At 39.8% G+C, this 19,670-nt stretch overlaps 2 protein-coding genes across 17 annotated transcripts in view; one reads left to right on the forward strand and one right to left on the reverse strand.

Moving 5' to 3' along the window:
* The window catches only part of CCDC122 (coiled-coil domain containing 122), a 29,532-nt gene extending 23,060 nt beyond the window's left edge, over nucleotides 1-6,472 (reverse strand). The window contains exons 1-3 of one of the 4 annotated variants that reach the window (XM_081130374.1): nucleotides 6,260-6,376; nucleotides 5,896-5,973; nucleotides 1,756-1,836 (exon numbers count right to left, since the gene is read on the reverse strand). The gene's annotated coding sequence lies outside the window, so the exon portion shown is untranslated. Of the gene's footprint in view, nucleotides 1-1,755; nucleotides 1,841-5,895; nucleotides 5,975-6,259 lie in introns of those variants that run through there. The other 3 variants (XM_081130375.1, XM_081130371.1, XM_081130372.1) reach the window with 3 other exon arrangements.
* LACC1 (laccase domain containing 1) lies at nucleotides 6,466-19,406 on the forward strand. Of its 13 annotated transcripts, none has more exons than XM_081130360.1 (8): nucleotides 6,740-6,801; nucleotides 9,897-10,015; nucleotides 10,311-10,926; nucleotides 11,560-11,738; nucleotides 12,496-12,661; nucleotides 16,049-16,274; nucleotides 17,327-17,487; nucleotides 19,073-19,406. In XM_081130360.1, the coding sequence occupies exons 3-7, from the start codon at nucleotides 10,368-10,370 to the stop codon at nucleotides 17,484-17,486; spliced, it is 1,290 nt and encodes a 429-aa protein (XP_080986486.1). In that variant the 5' UTR covers nucleotides 6,740-6,801; nucleotides 9,897-10,015; nucleotides 10,311-10,367; the 3' UTR covers nucleotide 17,487; nucleotides 19,073-19,406. The 13 variants fall into 13 exon arrangements, with proteins under 13 accessions (XP_080986492.1, XP_080986484.1, XP_080986496.1 ...); XM_081130365.1 differs by having other exon boundaries at nucleotides 6,762-6,801; nucleotides 11,557-11,738; XM_081130366.1 differs by lacking the exons at nucleotides 6,740-6,801; nucleotides 9,897-10,015 and adding an exon at nucleotides 6,466-6,548 and having other exon boundaries at nucleotides 11,557-11,738.
* The last annotated feature ends 264 nt before the right edge of the window (nucleotides 19,407-19,670 follow it).

Consider the following 19,670-nt stretch of genomic DNA (forward strand, 5'->3'; position numbering starts at 1 on the left):
TGTGAGGACTAAATAAAATAATACATGTAAAGCATTTAGAAAATCGCTGCCACTCAACAAATTTTTATTATTTCCGTTATTTTAAACTACATTTCTCTATTAGACTGTAAGCTCCAGAAAGGCAAATACAAAGTCTTACTTATTTTTGTGTTCTCTAAGGTATTTGATAAATAAACCTAAAGAATGAAGAAAATTACATTCATACAATAACATATAAAGTAACTGGTACTTCTTGATCTATATTTCTAAAGCAACATAAATTGAAGAACTCGTGGTTGATATTTATTTAAACCAACTATTCATGGAAAAATATCTGTGTTAATTTGGGAAAGTTTTAGCTCTTTTCTGGATTTCTACTGTAGACTACACAAAATATAAAAATAAAACAAACTACTGCCTTCTATTGATAATTCATTATAACTGTATAAACCAATTAAAACAAGAGTTTAGAGACTAACTAGATGACATCAATTACTCTTTCATTCAAACTACATATTTGGATGCATATCATATGCAAGGCATCATGAGGAATATAAAGAGGAATTAAGTGACTGATTCCAAAACAAACAAACCTACAATACCTAAAGTATTTGATAGTAAATATCCAAACAGTAAATATAAAAGAAAATTGTTAAAAAACCCCACAACTTTTAACTGAAAAAGTTTTACAGAAAACAATGCAATAGAAATGCTATAATAAACAACCATTCTTCTATATTAACTGTAGTCGACATTTACTGAGTACTAAGTAATAGCACTCTTTTAAGTGCTTTTACATGGGTTATCTCCCCCACCCCCCACCCCCATCACAGCAATCCTACAAGCTAGATTTTATTTTTACCTATATCTTATAGATAAGAAAAATACAACTTGGAGAAATAAAGAAATATGCCAAAGGTTACATATCAAATAAGTAGGAAAGATGAAATCGGAAGCAATTAGGATCCAAATGAACATTTACTAGATACTTAACACGTAATCAAGCACTATGATAAGCATGATTTGTGCATGACTTCATTTGAATTCATGAGACAAGCCCCTGTACTTGGCCCTTGAGAGGAGATTTTTAAAAGGCTATTGTTCAAGGTTTTGGAAACACATCATCTGGTACCTCTCTCTAAGTTAATGAGAAAATAAAGCAAGTCTGTCAAACTCCACTGGGGCTTTTGAGAGCTTTTGGCTTAGAAGAATTAAGAGGAGGCAGTTGTATGTGTGCATCCATGTCACAAAAGCACCATTTTCCATTTTTTATGGAAAAACCTGGAGTCTGAACCTACCAGGTAGTTTAAATCATTAAATTCATAACTTCATCCTACCTCCTTTAGAGTAGATATTTTATTAAAAAACAAGAAAAATTATGTAGATAATTTTCAAGTAAGTATGAAATTGTTTTTTGTTTTGTTTTCTAAGTGGGAGGGGGAGTTTAATATTAAAGCTGATGTTCGGCCAGATAAGCTAAAAAAATTAACCTGAGGAAAGATGAGATAAAAGTTTTTCTTGGTATCAAGGGAATTTATTAGTATGGTTTGTATTTGTAATAAACATGATAAAATAAGATGGGTGTGGTTCAATTTCAACAAATAAGTTAAAGAGGCATAATGGGGAAAATGTGACAAACTGCACAAATGAGTAATAATAACACATACTTCAGGAAAAAAAGACTGTAAGTCTTTTCAACCACATGTTTTCAATAAGTTATAACATCATCAGAGTCATCCAAAAGGAACTGATTGAATCATTTTTTAAATTGCATACCTGTTATATACCAGTGTCTTAGAATCTCCTGAAATGGGGTTCTCTTCTTCGGCTAGGCAATGAGATTCAAGCTTCAGAATACTGAGAACAGAAAGCAGCCAGAAGGCTTGTAATATTCCTTAACTTTCTATCACAGACAGTATTCATACATTACACATGTTGCTTATAACTTTCTACCAAAGGTGGGATTTCTCTGAATGTACAGATAATACCGGACTACCAAAGCATCTTGTTTTGGAATGCAGACATACAAGGACCGGTGTGTAGCTTGAATCCAAGCTTTAAGAGACATCCAGGCAACTATTTGAGAAATTATAGGCTTTTGGAGAAATGCAGTCATAACCTACCCGCTTGTCTCATTCAGGACAGTAGGGGAAAGGTCTTTTTTAACTCTATAAATAAGTAAGCATGATTTCTAAAACAAGAGGAGCCTGTAATGAGTTCAAGTATGCTACCGCCCAAAAAAGTATGTCTATGTCCTAACCCCCAGAAACTGAATGTTACCTTATTTGGAAAAGGGTCTTTGCAGATTAAGTTAACAATCTCAAACTGAGATTGCCCTGGGCCCCAAATTCAATGACGGGTGAGAATGAATTTGCAGTGGGCCCCAAATTCAGTGACAGGTGAGACTGAATTTGCAGTGACCAGACCATAAGAAAAATAGAACTCTGACCCACAACCTGAAACAACCGACCCAGGAAACCACCACCCACCTACCTATTATCTACAGTAACCAGCCCAAGAAGCCACCTTGTTTATCTGTAAGTCAGACTTATAAGAAGTTAGACCACTATCTCTAATAACAATTAAGAAAAACCAAACAATAACCCCTATAACAACTGGCCCCAAATGGCCAGTGCTGGATTAAGTACTGACAACTTCCCTAATTTTTGTCCCCACTTTCAATTTGGGACCAACCTGAGAAAAACAAATATGCATCCTTAACCACATAGGATATCCTGCTTCTAGTTAGCCCACATATAGCTTTCCCATGCCAGGAGCCTCCAATTGGGGCACACCTGGAGATTTTCCTTTTTCCACTGTAAAGCTTTCCCACTCCTCTGCCTGCCTTTGAGTCTCTGCCACAACACAAGTAACAGTGGCTGACTCATTTGCTATAGTAAGCTCTGAATAAATAGCCTTTGTTGCCCTGCCGGCGTGGCTCAGTGGTTGAGCATCGATCTATGATCCAGGAGATTGCAGTCTGATTCCCGGGTTGGGGGCTCCATCCCCAGTAGGGGATCTGCAGGGCACAGCCAATCAATGACTCTCTCATCACTGATGTTTCTGTCGCTCTCTCTCTCCCTCTCCCTTCCTCTTTCTAAAATCAATAAAGATATATTTTTTTTTTAAAATAGCCTTTGTTCTCATAGGCTTAGCCTTTCTTTATTTCCACACCGGCCTCCTTACTTGAGAGAGAGGGAAATTTGAGACTCAGACACACAGGGAAGTAGACCATATAAGGATGAAGCCATAGAGCTCCAAGTGATGGGGCCACCAGAAGCTGGAAGAGGCACAGAAACCTTTGAAGGGAGCATAGTCCTGACACTTTGATTTGAGACTTCTGCCTCCATAGCTATGAGAGAATACATTTCTGTCACTTTAGCCATCCAATTTGTTGTGGCAACCTTAGGAAAGTAACAGAGCTTGTAACAAAAAAATTTGCATGTTGTATGTCCTTTTCTGGAAGTGCTCATAAACCTTAATGTAAATGCCTTAAAAACGACTGTCAGATTTTTTTAATTCCACTTGTTCTCATGAGAAAATTTACATGGTATTATGAAAATATCTGGAGATTTCCTTAATGGTTCCCCTTAACAGCCAGGTGCTATCTCTGCCATCAAAATGCTCTAAGTCTCTTGAAGGAGACAAACACAGTCAAATAACTAAAATGTAGGAGGTACTGTAGGTACTGTCTAATAACACTTGCTAATCAGTTAACTCATTCTACTGCTTTTGTAAATTATAAGTTGCTAATTCCCATATCATGCTGAATGCTGAATGATTAGGAAGTTTCTTTCTAGTAAGTCTGCCCAGTTCTGCTCCTACTGTGGTAGGCATGAGCAGAGCAAGGACAATGGGCCAGGTACAGAAGGTCATCAGGGTGGAAAGCCCCAGGTGCCAAGCAACGAGACACTCGTCACTGTGCTTTCACAATTTAATTAAATGTTATATAAACCAATGAAAAAGTGTGGAAATAAAGTTTGTTGTTTCTTTAAAATCGATGTTTAATATTTTTGAAAGACCCAATAAAGGTGAGTTGATTGAATGTTAGATAACTATGAAAGATTATGAGACATCTGTACTCAGCTTCACAAGTGTCTTTAAGTTGTTTTACTTTAAAGGGAGAAAATCTTGGGATAACTTAACTGATGGTTTAGACTAGAGGCATAGCTTATGCAAGAGATACAATACAGAGCTCTAATCAGCAGGCCATGTGAAAAGGCCTGACTTTCTCAATCTAGTGAGAAATCAGCAAACAGTTGTTCTAGGTTAAAACAAAATATTTATGGTATTTATGTTAAACTTCTTCATGACTCTGGTTTAACTGACTTTTAAATAGTTTATCCTTATAAATTACAGTGTACAATTCCAAGTTTAATCTTTTCAATTTATTGCTTGGCTATGGGTCCAGGCTGCATCTACAAGAAGGCTTCTTCTGTATGAACAAAATGCGAAAGAAGCAGCAATTAATTCTTTTTGGTGAGGAAATGGGAATTCAAGGAAGGTTATGTTTGAGCTTGAAAGGTCTTGAACAACTAACAGTTAAATAAATATATAAAGAGAAGGGTGTTCCAAGTTGAAGAAATAGCTTATGTAAACGATGAAATCATGTGGCCCTCCCAAGGAACTCCCTTGAGTTTGAGTGGCTTAGGAATAGGGAAGTTGTTTTTTTCAAACCTAATTATGCATTTGAATCATCTGTAGAGATTAAAACAAAACAAAGCAAAACATGCCTAGACTTGACTCCCAGAGATTGTTTCAAATGTATGTCATGAGTGGAGTCCCTGGATTTATTTATTTTTTTAAGTTCTACTTGTCACTCCAATGTGCAGCCAGGATTGAGAACCACTGGAGCTGGGTGACTGGAGATGAAGAGAGTGTTAGATGAGCATTAGGGCCAGATGATGAAGGAAAACAGTACGTCTAATAAGGCAGAATGGCAAACTCTCTCTTCCCTGATAGCTGCTCTATGCTGGAATATCTTAGAAAACGTTTTACCGCCTCTATTGTAACATGAAAAAAAATGAATTCCACTTTTGTCTATAAAAACAGGGATAAATGCGTTAAACTGGCTTTGTAACTACAAGGCCTCTATTTTACTTAGGGTAACATTTAACAAAACATGCTCAGGGCAGAGAGCGCACGTTCTGATCTCGTATACCATCTACCACTCAGGGCTCTTAACAAATGTCCAGCAAAAATAATGAAAACACAAATTTTGACAAAAATGCCTGCCAGGAATACTGAACAGTACGTTCCCATTCTGGGTTAGTGATCCTATTCTCTACTAAGACAGAATAGAAGCACTTGGCCCCTCCAAATGCTGTTCTAAACTCCCACATATCCAAGATCCTTTCACTTTCAGGTAAAGGTTCTTCCGCCCTCATCATCTGAGCGACTAAAACATAAAAGGGACCTCTTCCTTCCATCACGACCAGTTCCACTGAAAATATTCTTTATCCTGCTCTTTGAAGGTTGGATATATTCTCCCTTTACCATAGCATCCACCCTTCACATAGTACTTAATTTTTAAAAATAAATGAACGTTATACTGTTTGAGGCCTGATAAAGGATGCTAATTGGCACCTTTATCACAGCCTTAATGGTTAGTGGCTTCTAATTTTCTACTAGCGGCACGTATTTATTTTAATCCTCGCTTGAGGGTATGTTCTTATTGATTTTTTACAGAGAGGAAGGGCGAGGGAGAGAAACGTTGATGTGAGAGAAACATCATGGGCCGTCTCCAGCAGGCACCCGACCGACCAGGAGCGAACTCGTAACCTGGGTATGTGCCCTGGCCGGGAATCGAACCCGCGACCTTCCTGTGTAAGGGAAGCCGCTCCAGCTGCCGAGCACCCGGCCTGGGCTAGCGGCACGCAGGTTTAAACGGGGCATTCGGGGCACCTGCCAACACACCTGAGGCGCAGCGCTGGTCCAGCCCGCCTGACAGAGCCGGTAGAAAGGTGAAGGAGGGCTCCGCCCACTGACTCGTTTCTGGAAATAAAAACAGAAGGGGGGGAAAATCTCCCTTAGGAGACCCAGGACTTGAACCTCGGACAAAACAAACTGCCAAGCGCTAAGGCCACGCGGGCCTCCGGCCTGGGCTCGGGCGACTCCAGCTGCCCGAGCGCACCGCGGGGACGGCGCCTCGCTCCCCGGAGGGAAGCGCCGACGCGGGGCGGGCCTCCGGTCGCGGGGGAGTCCGCGCGGCGTGACCCGGTGGCGCCGCCCGCTTCCGCACCCGCGCCCGTCCCCCCACCCCGGCCTCTCGCCCCCTGACCGCCGGGCTCGGGCGCGAGGGCCCTTCCGCGCTCAGGTTCCTGTTCCTCTTCCCTCCGCGGAGCCGCGCGGAGCTGACTCGACCGGCCGCCCTGACCCGGAACTGCTGAGGCGGCGCGGGCGCGGCGCTCCGCTCCTCCCGGGATTCCCCCGCGCTCCGCCCGCCCCGCCTCCCCACTCGCCCCCGGCCTCCCCGCCGCTCGCCGCCTCGCAGCCTCGCCCGGGCGCCCGCGGACTGCGGGGCTCTAGCCAGGCCGATGCCGCGCAGGGATCCGCCGGGCGGCGCTGAGGTGGGCGAGGCGGGGGCGGGGGGCGGCTGTGCGGGAGACCGCGGCGGCGCGGGGCCGGCCTTAGACTCCAGGTGACGCGCTGGCGGCTGCTCGGGTTCGCTGGGGCTCGGGGAGGGGACGGGGCGGGGTGGGGGTGGGGCTCGGGGACGGGACGGGTGGGGGTGGGGCTGGGGGCGGGACCGGGCGGGGGCGGGGCGGGGGTGGGGCACTCCTGACCGCGGGCCGCGGGCTGCGGGCTGGCGTGCGAGCCCAGGTGCGGCGCTCTGAGGCGGGGCCGGAAAGTCCCTAAGGGCGGGGCGCAGGCGGGAGGTGCCTGGGCAGGTGGAGGTCCGCGCCCCGTTGAGCGCGGCACGGGATCGGCGAGGACAGGCGCGTTTTGTGGAATTTCATGGTCACCCCCCCTTCTCCTTTTAATGCTTTTCAAAACTGGCGAGACGACCCTGAACCGGAGTCCTGCACGGTAGGGCGTGGAGGGTAGGAGTGGGGGCAGGAGAAAGCCCGGGGACAAACGGTCAGGGTAGGGGGTAACCGAAGACAGAAGGACTGCCTGGTGGGAGGACGGGCTGAGGAGAAAATGTCCCGACGGGAAGGGCTAGGAAAGCAGACGCCTCATCTAAATCGCGGTCGCTTTGTGGTAATTGCCATACCTGCAGTATTGTGTAAATCCTGGAGAGAAATGTGTAAGTCATCTCAACTTTATCTCTTAAAAATGCGATTTTTAAAGTGCAGCTCCATTTAACATAGTTCACTTAAGGCCCCCATATTTCTTTTTTTCCCTCTTTATCTTTATTGTTGAGAGTATTACAGGTGTCCCATTTCCCCCCCCCCCCAGGTGACCACCTCCACCTTGCTGCCACCCCCTCCCCAGGCCTTCACCGCGTTATTGTCTGTGTCCATGGGGTATGCATATATGCATATAACTTCTTTGGTTAATCTCTTCCCACCCTCCACCCCCCTTCCCTCTTCCCTCTGAAATATGTCTGTTACATGCATCGATGTCTCTGGATCTATTTAGTTCATCACATTCTTTTGTTCATTAGCTGCTTCTTAAAGAAGACCCTTCAACATTTCCTATAGTGCTGGTCTGGTGGTGATGAACTCCTTTAGCTTTTCCTTGTCTGAGAAGCTCTTTATCTGACCTTCAATTCTAAATTATAGCTTTGCTGGATAGAGCAGTCTTGGTTGTAGTTCCATGTATTTCATCACTTTGAATTTTTCTTGCCATTCCCTTCTGGCCTGCAAGGTTTCCATTGAGAAATCAGCTGACAGTCATGTGGGTGCTCCCTTGTAGATAACTAATTGCTTTTCTCTTGCTGCTTTTAAGATTCTCTCTTTGTCTTTAACCTTTGGCATTTTAATGATGATGTGTCTTGCTGTGGGCCTCTTTGGGTTCCTCTTGTTTGGGACTCTGTGCTTCCTGGACTTGAAAGTCTGTTTCTTTCCCCAGGTAGGGGAAGTTTTCTGTAATTATTTTTTCAAATAGGTTTTCAATTTCTTGGCCTCTTTCTTCCCTTTCTGGCATCCCCATAATACGAATGTTGGGCCTCTTGAAGTTGTTCCAGAGGCTCCTTATACTATCTTCATATTTCTGGATTCTTTTTTCTTTTTGCTCTTCTGGTTGGGTGTTTTTTGTTTCCTCATGTTCCAAATTGCTGATTTGATTCTCAGCGTCCTCTACTGTTGATTCCCTGTAAATTATTCTTCATTTTAGTTCATGTAGTCTTCATTTCAAATTGGTACTTTATTATGTTATCAATTTTCTCAGTTATTTTCCTAATAATATGCTTAAACATCCTTATAAACAAAATTCTGAACTCTGTATCTGTTAGCTTGCTTGGATCTATTTCATTTAGTTCCTCTTCTAGAGATTTCTTCTGTTCTTTCCTTTGTGACATGTTTCTTTGCCTCCACATTTTGGCTGCTTCCTGGTGTTTGTTTCTATGTATAAGGAAGAGCTGCTATGTCTCCTGGAATTGGTAGAGTGGCTTTGTGTAGTAGGTGTCCTGTAGGGTCCAGTGGCTCAGCCTCCCCAGTCACCTGAGCTGGGCCTTCTAGGTGCTCACCTGTGTGGGCTGTGTGCACTGTCCTGTTGTAGTTGAGCCTTGGTTGCTGTTGGCGTCACTGGGAGGAATTGACCCCCAGGCCAATCAGCTGTGATGACCAGCTGCAACTACAACCAAAGAGCTACTGTGCTGGAGACACCCCCTATGGAGCAGGATTTACTTCAGTGGGGCTTTGGTGTTCACCAAGTGCACCCCTTGAGTGTGTCACTCGTGGATATGGAAGGGTTGTAATCCAGTGTGGTCGAGGCCGACCACCAGGTGCACTGTCTCTGGGGCCTCCTTGGAGGTGCAAAGTCAGCCTCTGCCAGTGCCTTGCCCAGGGCCACCCAGCATGAGCTACAAAGCAACCCGTAGTTGGCTGCTACTTGTGCTGGGCTTGGAAGTGTCCGGGAGAGGCCAAGCTATGAGCCAATGCAGGCTGCCGCTAGTGCCAGGCCTGGGGCCACTTATCGAGTATGGGGCCCGCTGCTGCTTGTTTGAGAGATTTTAGGAAAGTCCTAAGCATAAGGCTTGAGAGGCCACTTGCAGAGAAAAGCCACTGGAAATGGCCTGGATAAGCCTGCAGGTGGGGAGGGGCGGGGCCGGGCCTCCAGGAATCTCAGGGCGGGGCCAAAGGTGTGGGTCGGGTGCTGGCGATTCAAATATGGCGCCTGCCTTCGGGCTGTGTTCGGGGAGGACTCGCCAAAGGAGCAGTGGCCTCCACCAGCTCTTCTGCCTGAGAGGAAGCTGCCCCTCCAGCTCTTGCCCCGATTTCAGGCAGGTTAGTTCCTCCCCAAGTGTCCCAGGTCCTTTCAGGCTGCTGCCCGGTGCTGGGGCTCAGAGGGAGCTCGTCTGAGTGAGTCCGTGTGCGGGCCCTTTAAGAGGAGCTGCTGGGGCTCCCGCAGCCTCCGTGACCCTCGGTGACAGTCCCCGCTGGTTTCATAGCCCGGAGTTGTGGGGACTTTCCCTGGCCCTGGAGCCCTGGGTTGGGAGCCTGATGTGGGGCTGGGACCCCTCACTCCTCCAGGAAACCTCCCCCGCGGAGATGTCCTCCTGGGTTTAAACTGCGGCACCCGGTGTGGGCCCGCAGCCACGTCTCCGGAATCCACCCCCAATCCGTCCGAGTCTCTGCCCCTCCTACCGGTCTTATTGCTCCTTCAGTTCCCTGGTTGTAGGGCTTCTGTTCAGCCAGATCTCAGGAGGCACTGAGTGATGGTGGTTCTGTATTTTAGTTGTGATTTTGATGTGGTTGTGGGAGGCGGTGGGTGCAGCTGTTAACTATGCCGCCATCCTGTTTTTCTCCAAGGCCCCCATATTTCTTGTGAAGGGATGTGACCTAACATGCCAGTCGTGTCAGGATTAATGATATATCACATAAATTGATACCATGTGATTAAAAAAACAGGACTTTGTCTAAGTCAACAGGTAATTCCCTATTTAAAATTCCCTAAATAAAAACAAAAACAGAGGAACTGTTGTCTTGCTGGAAAGATGTACATATACTTCCAGAAAATGAATTAAGAGATGGCTTTGCTTTAATTTTCATGATTCTCTTAGGACAGTGAGCTACCTTTCCTGGGAGGGGTCTAGAGTTACAATTTTGGTTACATTTTTCGATCAATGCAATCCTTTTTTCCCCCCCCAGCCACAAATTTCTGTTGTAACTGTAGTAAGATGAATCTAATTTTGCATTCTTATTTATGCTAATATTTCTTTACAGGTGATTTTTGATGGGCACAAAAGTCTTCTTTGAAGAGCATTGTACAGTTACTGAAGGATGGCAGAAGCAGTGTTGATTGATCTCTTTGATTTGACACTGAACTCTCAGAAAAACTTTCAGACATTACTGAAGACATTGAACGCTGTTCCACACCACCATGCGGCCAAGACCAAGTTCCGCTGCATAATGTGTTGCAGTAACATCAGCTGTGAAAGGAACAGTGACCGTGATTCTTATGATTTAGAAACAAGCAATGGGTTATCAGCTCTCTTGAGAGAATTTGAGACTGTTAGCAATCCCAGTATGGCTGCCTTGTTGTATACCATTAAACAAAAAATTGATGAAAAAAATCTCAGCAGCATTAAGGTAATTGTACCCATGCACCGGAAGGCATTAATGAAGGCTTTTATTGATCGACTATTCACCGATGTTTACAATTTTGAGTTTGAAGATTTACAGGTAACTTTGAGGGGAGGTCTTTTGAAACAGTCCACGGAGATAAACATGATCACAACTCAAGAACTAGAAGCTATACAGAATGAAATAGAAACGTATTTGAGAAGTCTGCCAGCACTGAAAGGAGAATTAACCATTATCACATCTCCTTTGATCTCAGGTATATTACACACTATCTGTTGTCTTCACCATGCAGGTGAAAAACCAGTGGTTCTTTAGAAGTTGTTCACTTCTTTTTTTCCTTCTTTCTTTTGAGTACTGTCTAGGCTTATGTGCTCATTAGCATCAGTTGCAACATGGGAATGTCATGGATGGTCTTATAGTATTAGGGATGTCAAGGGATAGTCCCTTTAAAACCGTCTACATAGATAAGTTTGCTTTATGCAAATTCAGCTTTAAGACAGATCCCCAGGCTTCCTTTAAAATGAGATTTCCTATTTAGCAGTTCTGAAACCTTAAATTCATTGGCATCATTATGGAACAGTGAAATTAAACGGTCAATCTTACGCCTTGGTTTAATGATATTTACTATGAGCTATATGCTATTGCGGATAACAAAGACAAATGGGACAGAAGATACCCTTTGAGGAGCAATTATTCCATAGGAATGCTAAGACAAACACAAAGTAGTGCATAATACGTGGAGGGACAAAGTGCTATAAAAATTAGGTGCCAGATAAACAAATGTAGGTTGAAGTGATCAGGGAAGGTCTTACCAAGAGATAGGGTCTGTAATGCTTTTTATAGTTTTTTGCATAGTGTATTTTTAATCTTTACTGCTTATCTTCAGCAGATATTTTCATACATGGATTTACTACAAGAACAGGTGGGATATCTTATATACCAACTCTCAGCTCATTCAATCTCTTCAGTAGTTCCAAACGGAGAGATCCCAAGGTAGTTGTTCAAGAGAATCTGCGTAGATTGGGAAGTGCTGCAGGATTTAATGTGAAGAAATTTTACCGAATAAAGGTAAAATTGTGTTTCATATTTTAGAAGTTTTAAAGTATATTATTGACTCTGCTAATGTTTAGTGGACTTAAATCAAGCTACTTAACTTTTGCATCTGGCGTTTTACCTAAAACTTTAGGATAATGCTTTCAGTTGATCAGTATACCATAGCCTACAAATCAATTCTATGTGTTTTATTTATTTATTTATTTATTTATTTATTTATTTTCCCACATGGAGCTCCTCACATCTAAAAGTACAGTTAATTCTCAGCATATTACCACTGCCCTTTTTGATTTAGAAGGAAGGTTTCTGAACTGTGGAAGAGAAAGGCCATTATTTTCTAAGTTAACACCAGGGTACAATTGATGAGATAGTGCTTTGTTTGTTACAGAATTCCAGCTTTAATTGAGCCTAGGAAAAGTAAAAATACCATTGACTTGGTAATTCATTTCTTTCAATGAATTAGTTCACTTTGGAAAGTACTGCACGCAGAGACTTACCCATCTCTAGTAATAGGTATTTGTAATGGACAGTATTGAATTTTTAAATGTTAAAGTCTGCTTTCCTTTGAATAAAATATGCAGAGATTATAATACCAAAAGTTAAATGATAAGAAAGTTTGGTATTTTACCATATATGGAAGTGATATATTTAATGAATGCTAGTAATTTTAAACCGGTTATATAATTTTGTACAAAATGAATACTTTCAGAAAAGCTTATGGTATGAGAAATCCTACTTTCAAAACATTTTTATTGCACATCTTTGGTATTAGACTGATCATGCCAGTGACGTCTGGGTTATGGGAAGGAAGGAGCCTGAATCCTATGATGGAATCACCACAAATCAGAGAGGAGTCACAATAGCAGCTCTTGGTGCTGACTGTATACCGATAGTTTTTGCAGATCCTGTCAAAAAAGCATGTGGGGTTGCTCACTCTGGTAAGTTAACTTAATTAAGCATTTAGAATTTTGCCATTTTGTAATACAGGAAAAATTATAATTTTTTTCTGGAAGGCGTAACACAGTTAATTGCTTTAGGTGGTGATAAGAGTAAAGATAGGGGTAGGTTCAGCATACTCCTATTATAGAAGCAGATAAAAGGAATAACTAAGTCAAACTATATGAATCAGAGTAGAATTCCCCCCAAAAGTAGTACCTATGCTGATTCCTGAGGAATTGATAGAGTTTGGCTAGGTACCAGTGTTTCTCAGGAGGGATGCCAGTAACATTTTGGGTAAGGTAAGCTTACATGCAGACACTTTGCTTGGGTTTTGGAATTCCTGGTTACTGTAATTAAAAAAAAAAAAAAAAAAACCTTTATGCTTTTCAAACACTCCTCAGGGTGTGGTGCTGCCAATGAGAAGCCATGAAGTCTAGGCAGTGAGGAATAGGAAGGTTAGGCATGTTGCAGAAAGGTGTTCATTAAGATGCAGCAGCATGTGTAAAGGTACTGAGGTAAAAAAAAGTGAGAAATATTTGGAAAATTGCATTTAGTTTAACATGCTAAGAACAAAGAAGGATTTTTAGATGATGTGTTAAGGTTATGGAATTTTGTTTTCTGGAGGTGTTTTAAAATACTATTTTAGATTATCCAATGGTTATGTACCTATGTGAAGTGAGGGATGATCTTTTGGATTTCCTTCTACTTGTAAATCTATGACTAATTTGCTTTTTAGGCCATGGATAAATAAGAAAGGAGCTAAAGTAATGAAATTAGATGACTAGAAGTCAGGATTGCTACTTGACATTGCTAAAAGTTATTTAAAATTTATTTCCTGGATATAAAAGGAATATTATTTGTTACTTCTTAGGTTTTAATACATTTTTAAAATATCAAAGATAAAGCTGTCAAAAAGAAACTATTGAAAAAGAACAAAGAGGTCTCACACTTCCTGATTTCAAAACTTATGATGTTACAGTAATCGAAGCAATGTGGTACTGGCATGAAGACAGATATATAGACCCATAGAATAGAATAGAGAGCCCAGAAATAAATCCTTGTATTTATGGTCAAATGATTCTTTACCAGGTACCTAGACTATACAGTGGGAAAAGGACAATTCTAACAAATGATACTGGGAAAACTGGATATTCACATGCAAAAAATGGATGGTGGACCAATTATCTTATATATAAAAATTAACTTAAAAATGGGTCAAAGAAGTAAATATAGAGCTAAAGCTATAAAACTCAAAGAAGAAAACAAGTGTAAATTCTTATGATCTTGGATTGGGCGGTGTTTATTTTTTATTTTTTATTTTCATTTTTAAAAAATATATCTTCATTGATTTCAGAGAGAGGAAGGGAGAGGGAGGGAGAGTTGAACATCAATGATGAGAAAGTTGTCATTGATCAGCTGCCTCCTGCATGCCCCCTACTGGGGGTTGAGCCCACAACCCAGGCATGTGCCCTGACCAGGATTGGAACCAGATCTCCTAGATCATAGGTCGATGTTCAACCTCTGAGCAACGCCAACGGGGCTTTTTTTTTTGGCAGTGTTTTTTTAGATATGACAATAAAAGCACAAGCAACAAAATTAAAAATTTTGGATTTCATCAAAATTTAAACTTCTCTGCATCAAAGGACACAACAAAACAAAAAGATAGCTCATGGAGTAGTTGAAAATATTTGCACTTCATATATCTGACAAGGGGTTAATATACAGAATATATAAAAAACGCCTACAACTCCACAACAACAAAAACAACCTGTTTAAAAATAGGCAAAGTACTTGACTAGACATTTCTCTAAAGACAGTATACAAATAACTTACAAGGATATGAAAAGATTCTCAGCATCACGAATAATTAGGAAAATACAAATGAGAACCACAATGAGATATCACCTCACACCTAATAGGGTGGCTAATAGTAAAAAAATAAATAAGTTTTGGTGAAGATGTGGAGAAATCAGAACCCTGATGCGCTGCTGGTGGGAATGTAAAATGGTGCAGCTGCTATGGAAAATGGTATGGTGTTTCTTCAAAAATTTTAAAATAGAATTACCATATTATCCAACAATTCTGATTCTGAGTATGTATTCAAAGTAATTGAAAACAGTATCTCAATAAGATATTTGTACACCCAACTAATAGTAACATTATTCACAAGAGTTAAGATGTTGAAGTAACTCAAGTGTCCATTGATACATTAATGGATAAACAATGTCTGGTATATACATAAAATGGAATATTATTCAACCTTAAAAAAGAAGGAAATTCTGATGCATGTTACAACATGAATGAACCTTGAGGACATTATGCTAAGTGAAATAATCTAGTTATAAAAAGAAAAACACTGTATGAGTCCACTTATATGAGGTACCTGGAGTAGTCAAAGTGATAGAAACAGAAAGTAGACTGGTGGTTGCCAGGGAATAGGGGGAAGATGGGAAGGGAGATTTATTGTTCAAAATTTGTATATTGCATAGAGTTTCAAGTTTGAAGATGAAAAGGTTGTGGAGATTTGTAGCACAAAAATGTAAATATACTTTACTAAATGGTCACTTTAAAATGGTTAAAGTGGTAAATTTTATATGTTTTTTTACAATTTTTAAAAATGTGGAAATAAAGTAAGGGAGGGGGAGAGAGAGGACTAAGAAAGGCATAATGCCTGTGGAAACTAAAAGTAAGGATGTTTTTATTTTATTATTATTTATTATTTAGTTTTTTACTATGTTTTTATTGATTTCAGAGAGAGGAAAAAAGAGGGAGAGAAAGAAACATCATTGATGGGAGAGAGTCATTGATCAGCTGCCTCCTCCATGTCCCCACTGGGGAACGAGCCTGCAGCCTGGGCATGTGCCCTGACTGGGAATCGAACCTCCACGTCCTGGTTCATGGGCTGATGCTCAACCACTGAGCCATGCCGGCCAGACAAAGTACAGGACGTTTTTAAAAGAAAATGGAAGGGGCACTCCTCCCCCATTAAATGTCTCTTTTGTGTCAGGTGCTATGTATAGAGTACCTCATTTAAAAACTAGTATTTTAATTTGTTGATTATTTAACTTAATTTTGTTCATTTATTATTTCTTGACTTGAAAAAAACACAAACTGACTATACTTATTTTTAATTTAGATAAAAATTAAGGTGAAGTTGCCCTGGCTGGTGTGGCTCAGTTGGTTGGAGCATCGCCTGTACCAAAAGGTCTCAGGTTCGATTCCCAGTCAGGCCAATCGATGTTTCTCTGTCACATCAGTGTTCCCGCCCTCCCCCCCCCAATAAATAAATAAATAAAAACATATCCTTGGGTGAGGATTTAAAAAAATTAAGGTGAAATTTCGTTATGTTTTAACTGTCCTTATCTCTTTTTCTTCCTATTTACCAGGTTGGAAAGGTACTTTGTTAGGTGTTGCTATGGCTACTGTGAATGCTATGATAGCAGAATACGGTTGTAGTCTGGAAGATATCATTGTCATACTGGGACCATCAGTAGGACCTTGCTGTTTTAGTCTTCCGAGGGAATCAGCAAAGGCATTTCATAATCTTCATCCTGAATGTGTGCGGCTATTTGACTCACCAAATCCCTATGTTGACATTCGTAAAGCCACGAGGTATGATTGGTTTCATTCCAGAACTGCAAGTTTTTAATGAAAATTAGAGAACAGTTAGTAACTCCAAGAAAAATCATGTGGCAGATATTCAAATAGCTGACATATACTATACACACAAAACTAATTTTAAATATGAAATCTATTCTCATCTAAGTTTTAATAACAGACATTTTCCTGGCTGGTATTTCTTACTGACTTAAAAGTAAAGGTTAAACTTCATATAGAAAAGCTGGCACGTATCTTTCTTCATAGTTATTCTTCAGCTAAATTCTCCTAAATATAATAAACTATCAGGAAGCTGATATTTCAAAGTTATTTGTATTCTCTAATTAACTAGGGGAACATATTTCTTAGCAAAAATATTAGATAATATAAACACATAGTCATTTTCAAGTTTTTTATGGTCCCTAACATTTTTTAATTTATCAAGTTTTGCTATTAATAGCTGTTAAAAATTATCCTTTTTACAAAGGAAAATTGATGTCTGATTTGAATCATGTTTCTATTCCACTCACCTAAACCTTGACTAGATTCTGTCTCATTGAGCACATAAGCAGAAAGGGTTGAAATCGACCCTTAAATATTACTTGTGGAATGACTATCATTAATTTATAGTCATATTTCATATAAAGTCTTATGAAGAAGCAAATTTTCTGTGAAAAAATTGGTAATAAGGGAAAAAAGATGGGAGGATCAAATGACTAAAAGGCACGCTCTGTCCGAATCAAATGAATTTTTGTCTATAAATACCCTGGTAACTTTAAAGTTTCTTCTAAAATAAGTACTTGACATTTATTACAAAATTCTGTACCCATATCATGTCTGCAGGACAATATGAAAGGTTATATAGTTCGTATATGAACTTAGGTGACAAATGGTGATAAAATCTACCATTTCCCGACTAGTCCATGTTCTATAACCGAATAACAATTTGCATTGTTCCAAGAATATCTTTCCCAGAATTCTTTTACACCAATATCCATACTTATTTCATAATGCTTTGGCTATTGGTAAAACAAACTTGCTATCTTTTGGAAACTCTTTATCTTAAGGATTCTTCTAGAACAAGGAGGAATTCTGCCACCGAATATTCGGGACCAGGAGCAAGATCTCAACCTCTGTACATCCTGCCATCCTGACAAGTTCTTCTCCCATGTTCGAGATGGCCTTAATTTCGGTACACAGATTGGCTTCATATCAATTAGAGAATGAGGTACAGTAGGTTCTCTTTCCCCTCTCCCCACTTCTCCTTTCCCTCTACGCTCTCTCCTTTCTCTTTCCACCTTTTCCTCCCCTCATTTTTAAAAATAATTAATCATATTCAACTTCAAGCCTTTATTCCTATAGGAAGAATTAAGTTTCTATTTTTTAATGAAGCAACAGTGGTAGAGAAGTTAATTTTCAGTAGTATATTCTAACATAAAGAGCAGCCACGGCTTTTCCTAGTTAATGAAGAACAGTCAGGCAGTCATACGTTAAAGGTATTAAAATAACTTATTCTTTAAAAAATATTCTGTAAGTATGCCCTTTATCTCGCCTATGTAGTTGACATCTGTATGTTTCCTATTATAACATCCCTTTTTAAAAAATTAAATTTGCTGGGGCAGTATTGGTTAATGACATTATATAAGTTTCAGGTATACAACTTTATAATACATGGAATGTATATTCCATTGTGCGCTCACCACTCAAAGTGTGGTCTCCTTGATCACCATGTATTTGACACCATTTACCCTCTTCATCCTTCCTCCACCCCTCTCCTTTTGGTGACCACCGTATTGTTATGTGTGTCTGTGAGTTTGTTTGCTCGTTGCTTTTTGTTTTATATTTCACGTATTACTGAAATCATATGGTTCTTGTCTTTTTTCATCTGACTTATTTCACTTAGCATGATACTCTGTAGATCCCTCCATATTTTTGCAAATGGCAATATTTCATCTTTTTTTATGGCTGAGTAGCATTCCATTGTGTATATGTATCACATCTTCACTATCTAATCATTGGTCAAAGGACACTTAAGTTATTTCTATGTCTTGGCTATTGAGAATAGTGCTGCAGTGAACAAGGGGTACATATATCTTTACATATAAGTATTTTCAAGTTTTTTGGGTAAATACCCAGAAGAGGGATTATTGGGTCATAATATCCTTATACCTTCTTTAAAAAAAATTTTTTTTTTGGTTTTGAGAAGAAATCTTTGCATAAATATTCTAAGCTCTAGAAAATAAGAAATCCTCACATACACAAAACTGGTTTGGATTTCAACTAAATTTTTTCTAACTGATTATCTACAGCAGAAGTTGGCCAATTTTCTCTAAAGGACCAGATAGTAAATATTTTAGGCTTTGTGAGACATAAAATCTGTGTCTCAGCTACTCAACTTTGCAGAACAAAAGCAGACAGGAACAATACAGAAACAAACGAGTATGGCTGTGTTTCAATAAAACTTTATTTACAAAAAACAGGTGAGGGGCCATTGGCCCATAGACTATAGTTTGCTGACACCTGATCTACAGTCATAGAGCAATATTGAATGCAGTTTCATTAAATTATCATTTATTAGATTTTTTTTTTAGAGTTATACAAAAATATTTCATGATAGTGATTTAACACTGACCCTTTAGCATATATCTAATTTTCCTTAAGGTTACTTTTAATTGAATTAATATTCTTCTTAGTCTTCAAAATGTCTTTAACCCTTTAACATACAAAAGAGTTTAACAGACTAAATGATTCTTACTTTGATATTATAATAGATTAGTAAGGATCTCATATTTGATTTCTATTTATTTTTACAGATACTTGACTGGATTTTTGCATAACTGTTTCCTGCCTCTTTCCAAACTGACTGCAAGAGAAAAATTTAGTTATTTGATTTACTTAATACTGAAAGGATTACAATGGAAAATTCATGTGTAGGGTAAATTTTCACTATTATCCAAAGTCAAATGTTGTTCATTTGATTATAACAATAACTGACAAAATAATCAGTGGGATGTGGCTTATACATTTTATATCAGTGAGGATTATTCTTAAAGTTTGTTCTCTCTATTTGTTACATAAATCAAGACTAGATCTTGCTCGTGGTCCTGGTTATTAAAAACCCAAATAAAAATTGTTTGATTATCTATGAGTTTGGATTATTTGTGCCAAAGCATATAGTGAAAAGTTGTCTTCTGTTTTATTGAGTGAAAAGTATTGATTCAGTAACTCAGAAACAAAATGACTAGGTTAGTCAGTGATTTTATCATTATTGCCTCTATAAGACCTCGGTCACGCTTAAGCATTTGTATATAGGTTTCTGGTGCTTTTAGTCTGCAGCCACAATGATAATTTTTTTTTTAAGTATTTTTTTTTTTTTTTAATCTTCACCTGAGGATATGCTTTTTATTGATC

This window comes from Miniopterus schreibersii, assembly GCF_964146895.1.
Source record: "Miniopterus schreibersii genome assembly, chromosome: 2".
Taxonomy (NCBI): domain Eukaryota; kingdom Metazoa; phylum Chordata; class Mammalia; order Chiroptera; family Miniopteridae; genus Miniopterus; species Miniopterus schreibersii.

Coding starts and splice junctions, on each gene's coding strand:
- LACC1 (XM_081130366.1), top strand. CDS start 10,368: ATGGCAGAAGCAGTGTTGATTGATCTCTTTGATTTGACACTGAACTCT. Junction 11,739..12,495: donor AGAAATTTTACCGAATAAAG/GTAAAATTGTGT, acceptor CTTTGGTATTAG/ACTGATCATGCCAGTGACGT. Junction 16,275..17,326: donor GACATTCGTAAAGCCACGAG/GTATGATTGGTT, acceptor CTTTATCTTAAG/GATTCTTCTAGAACAAGGAG.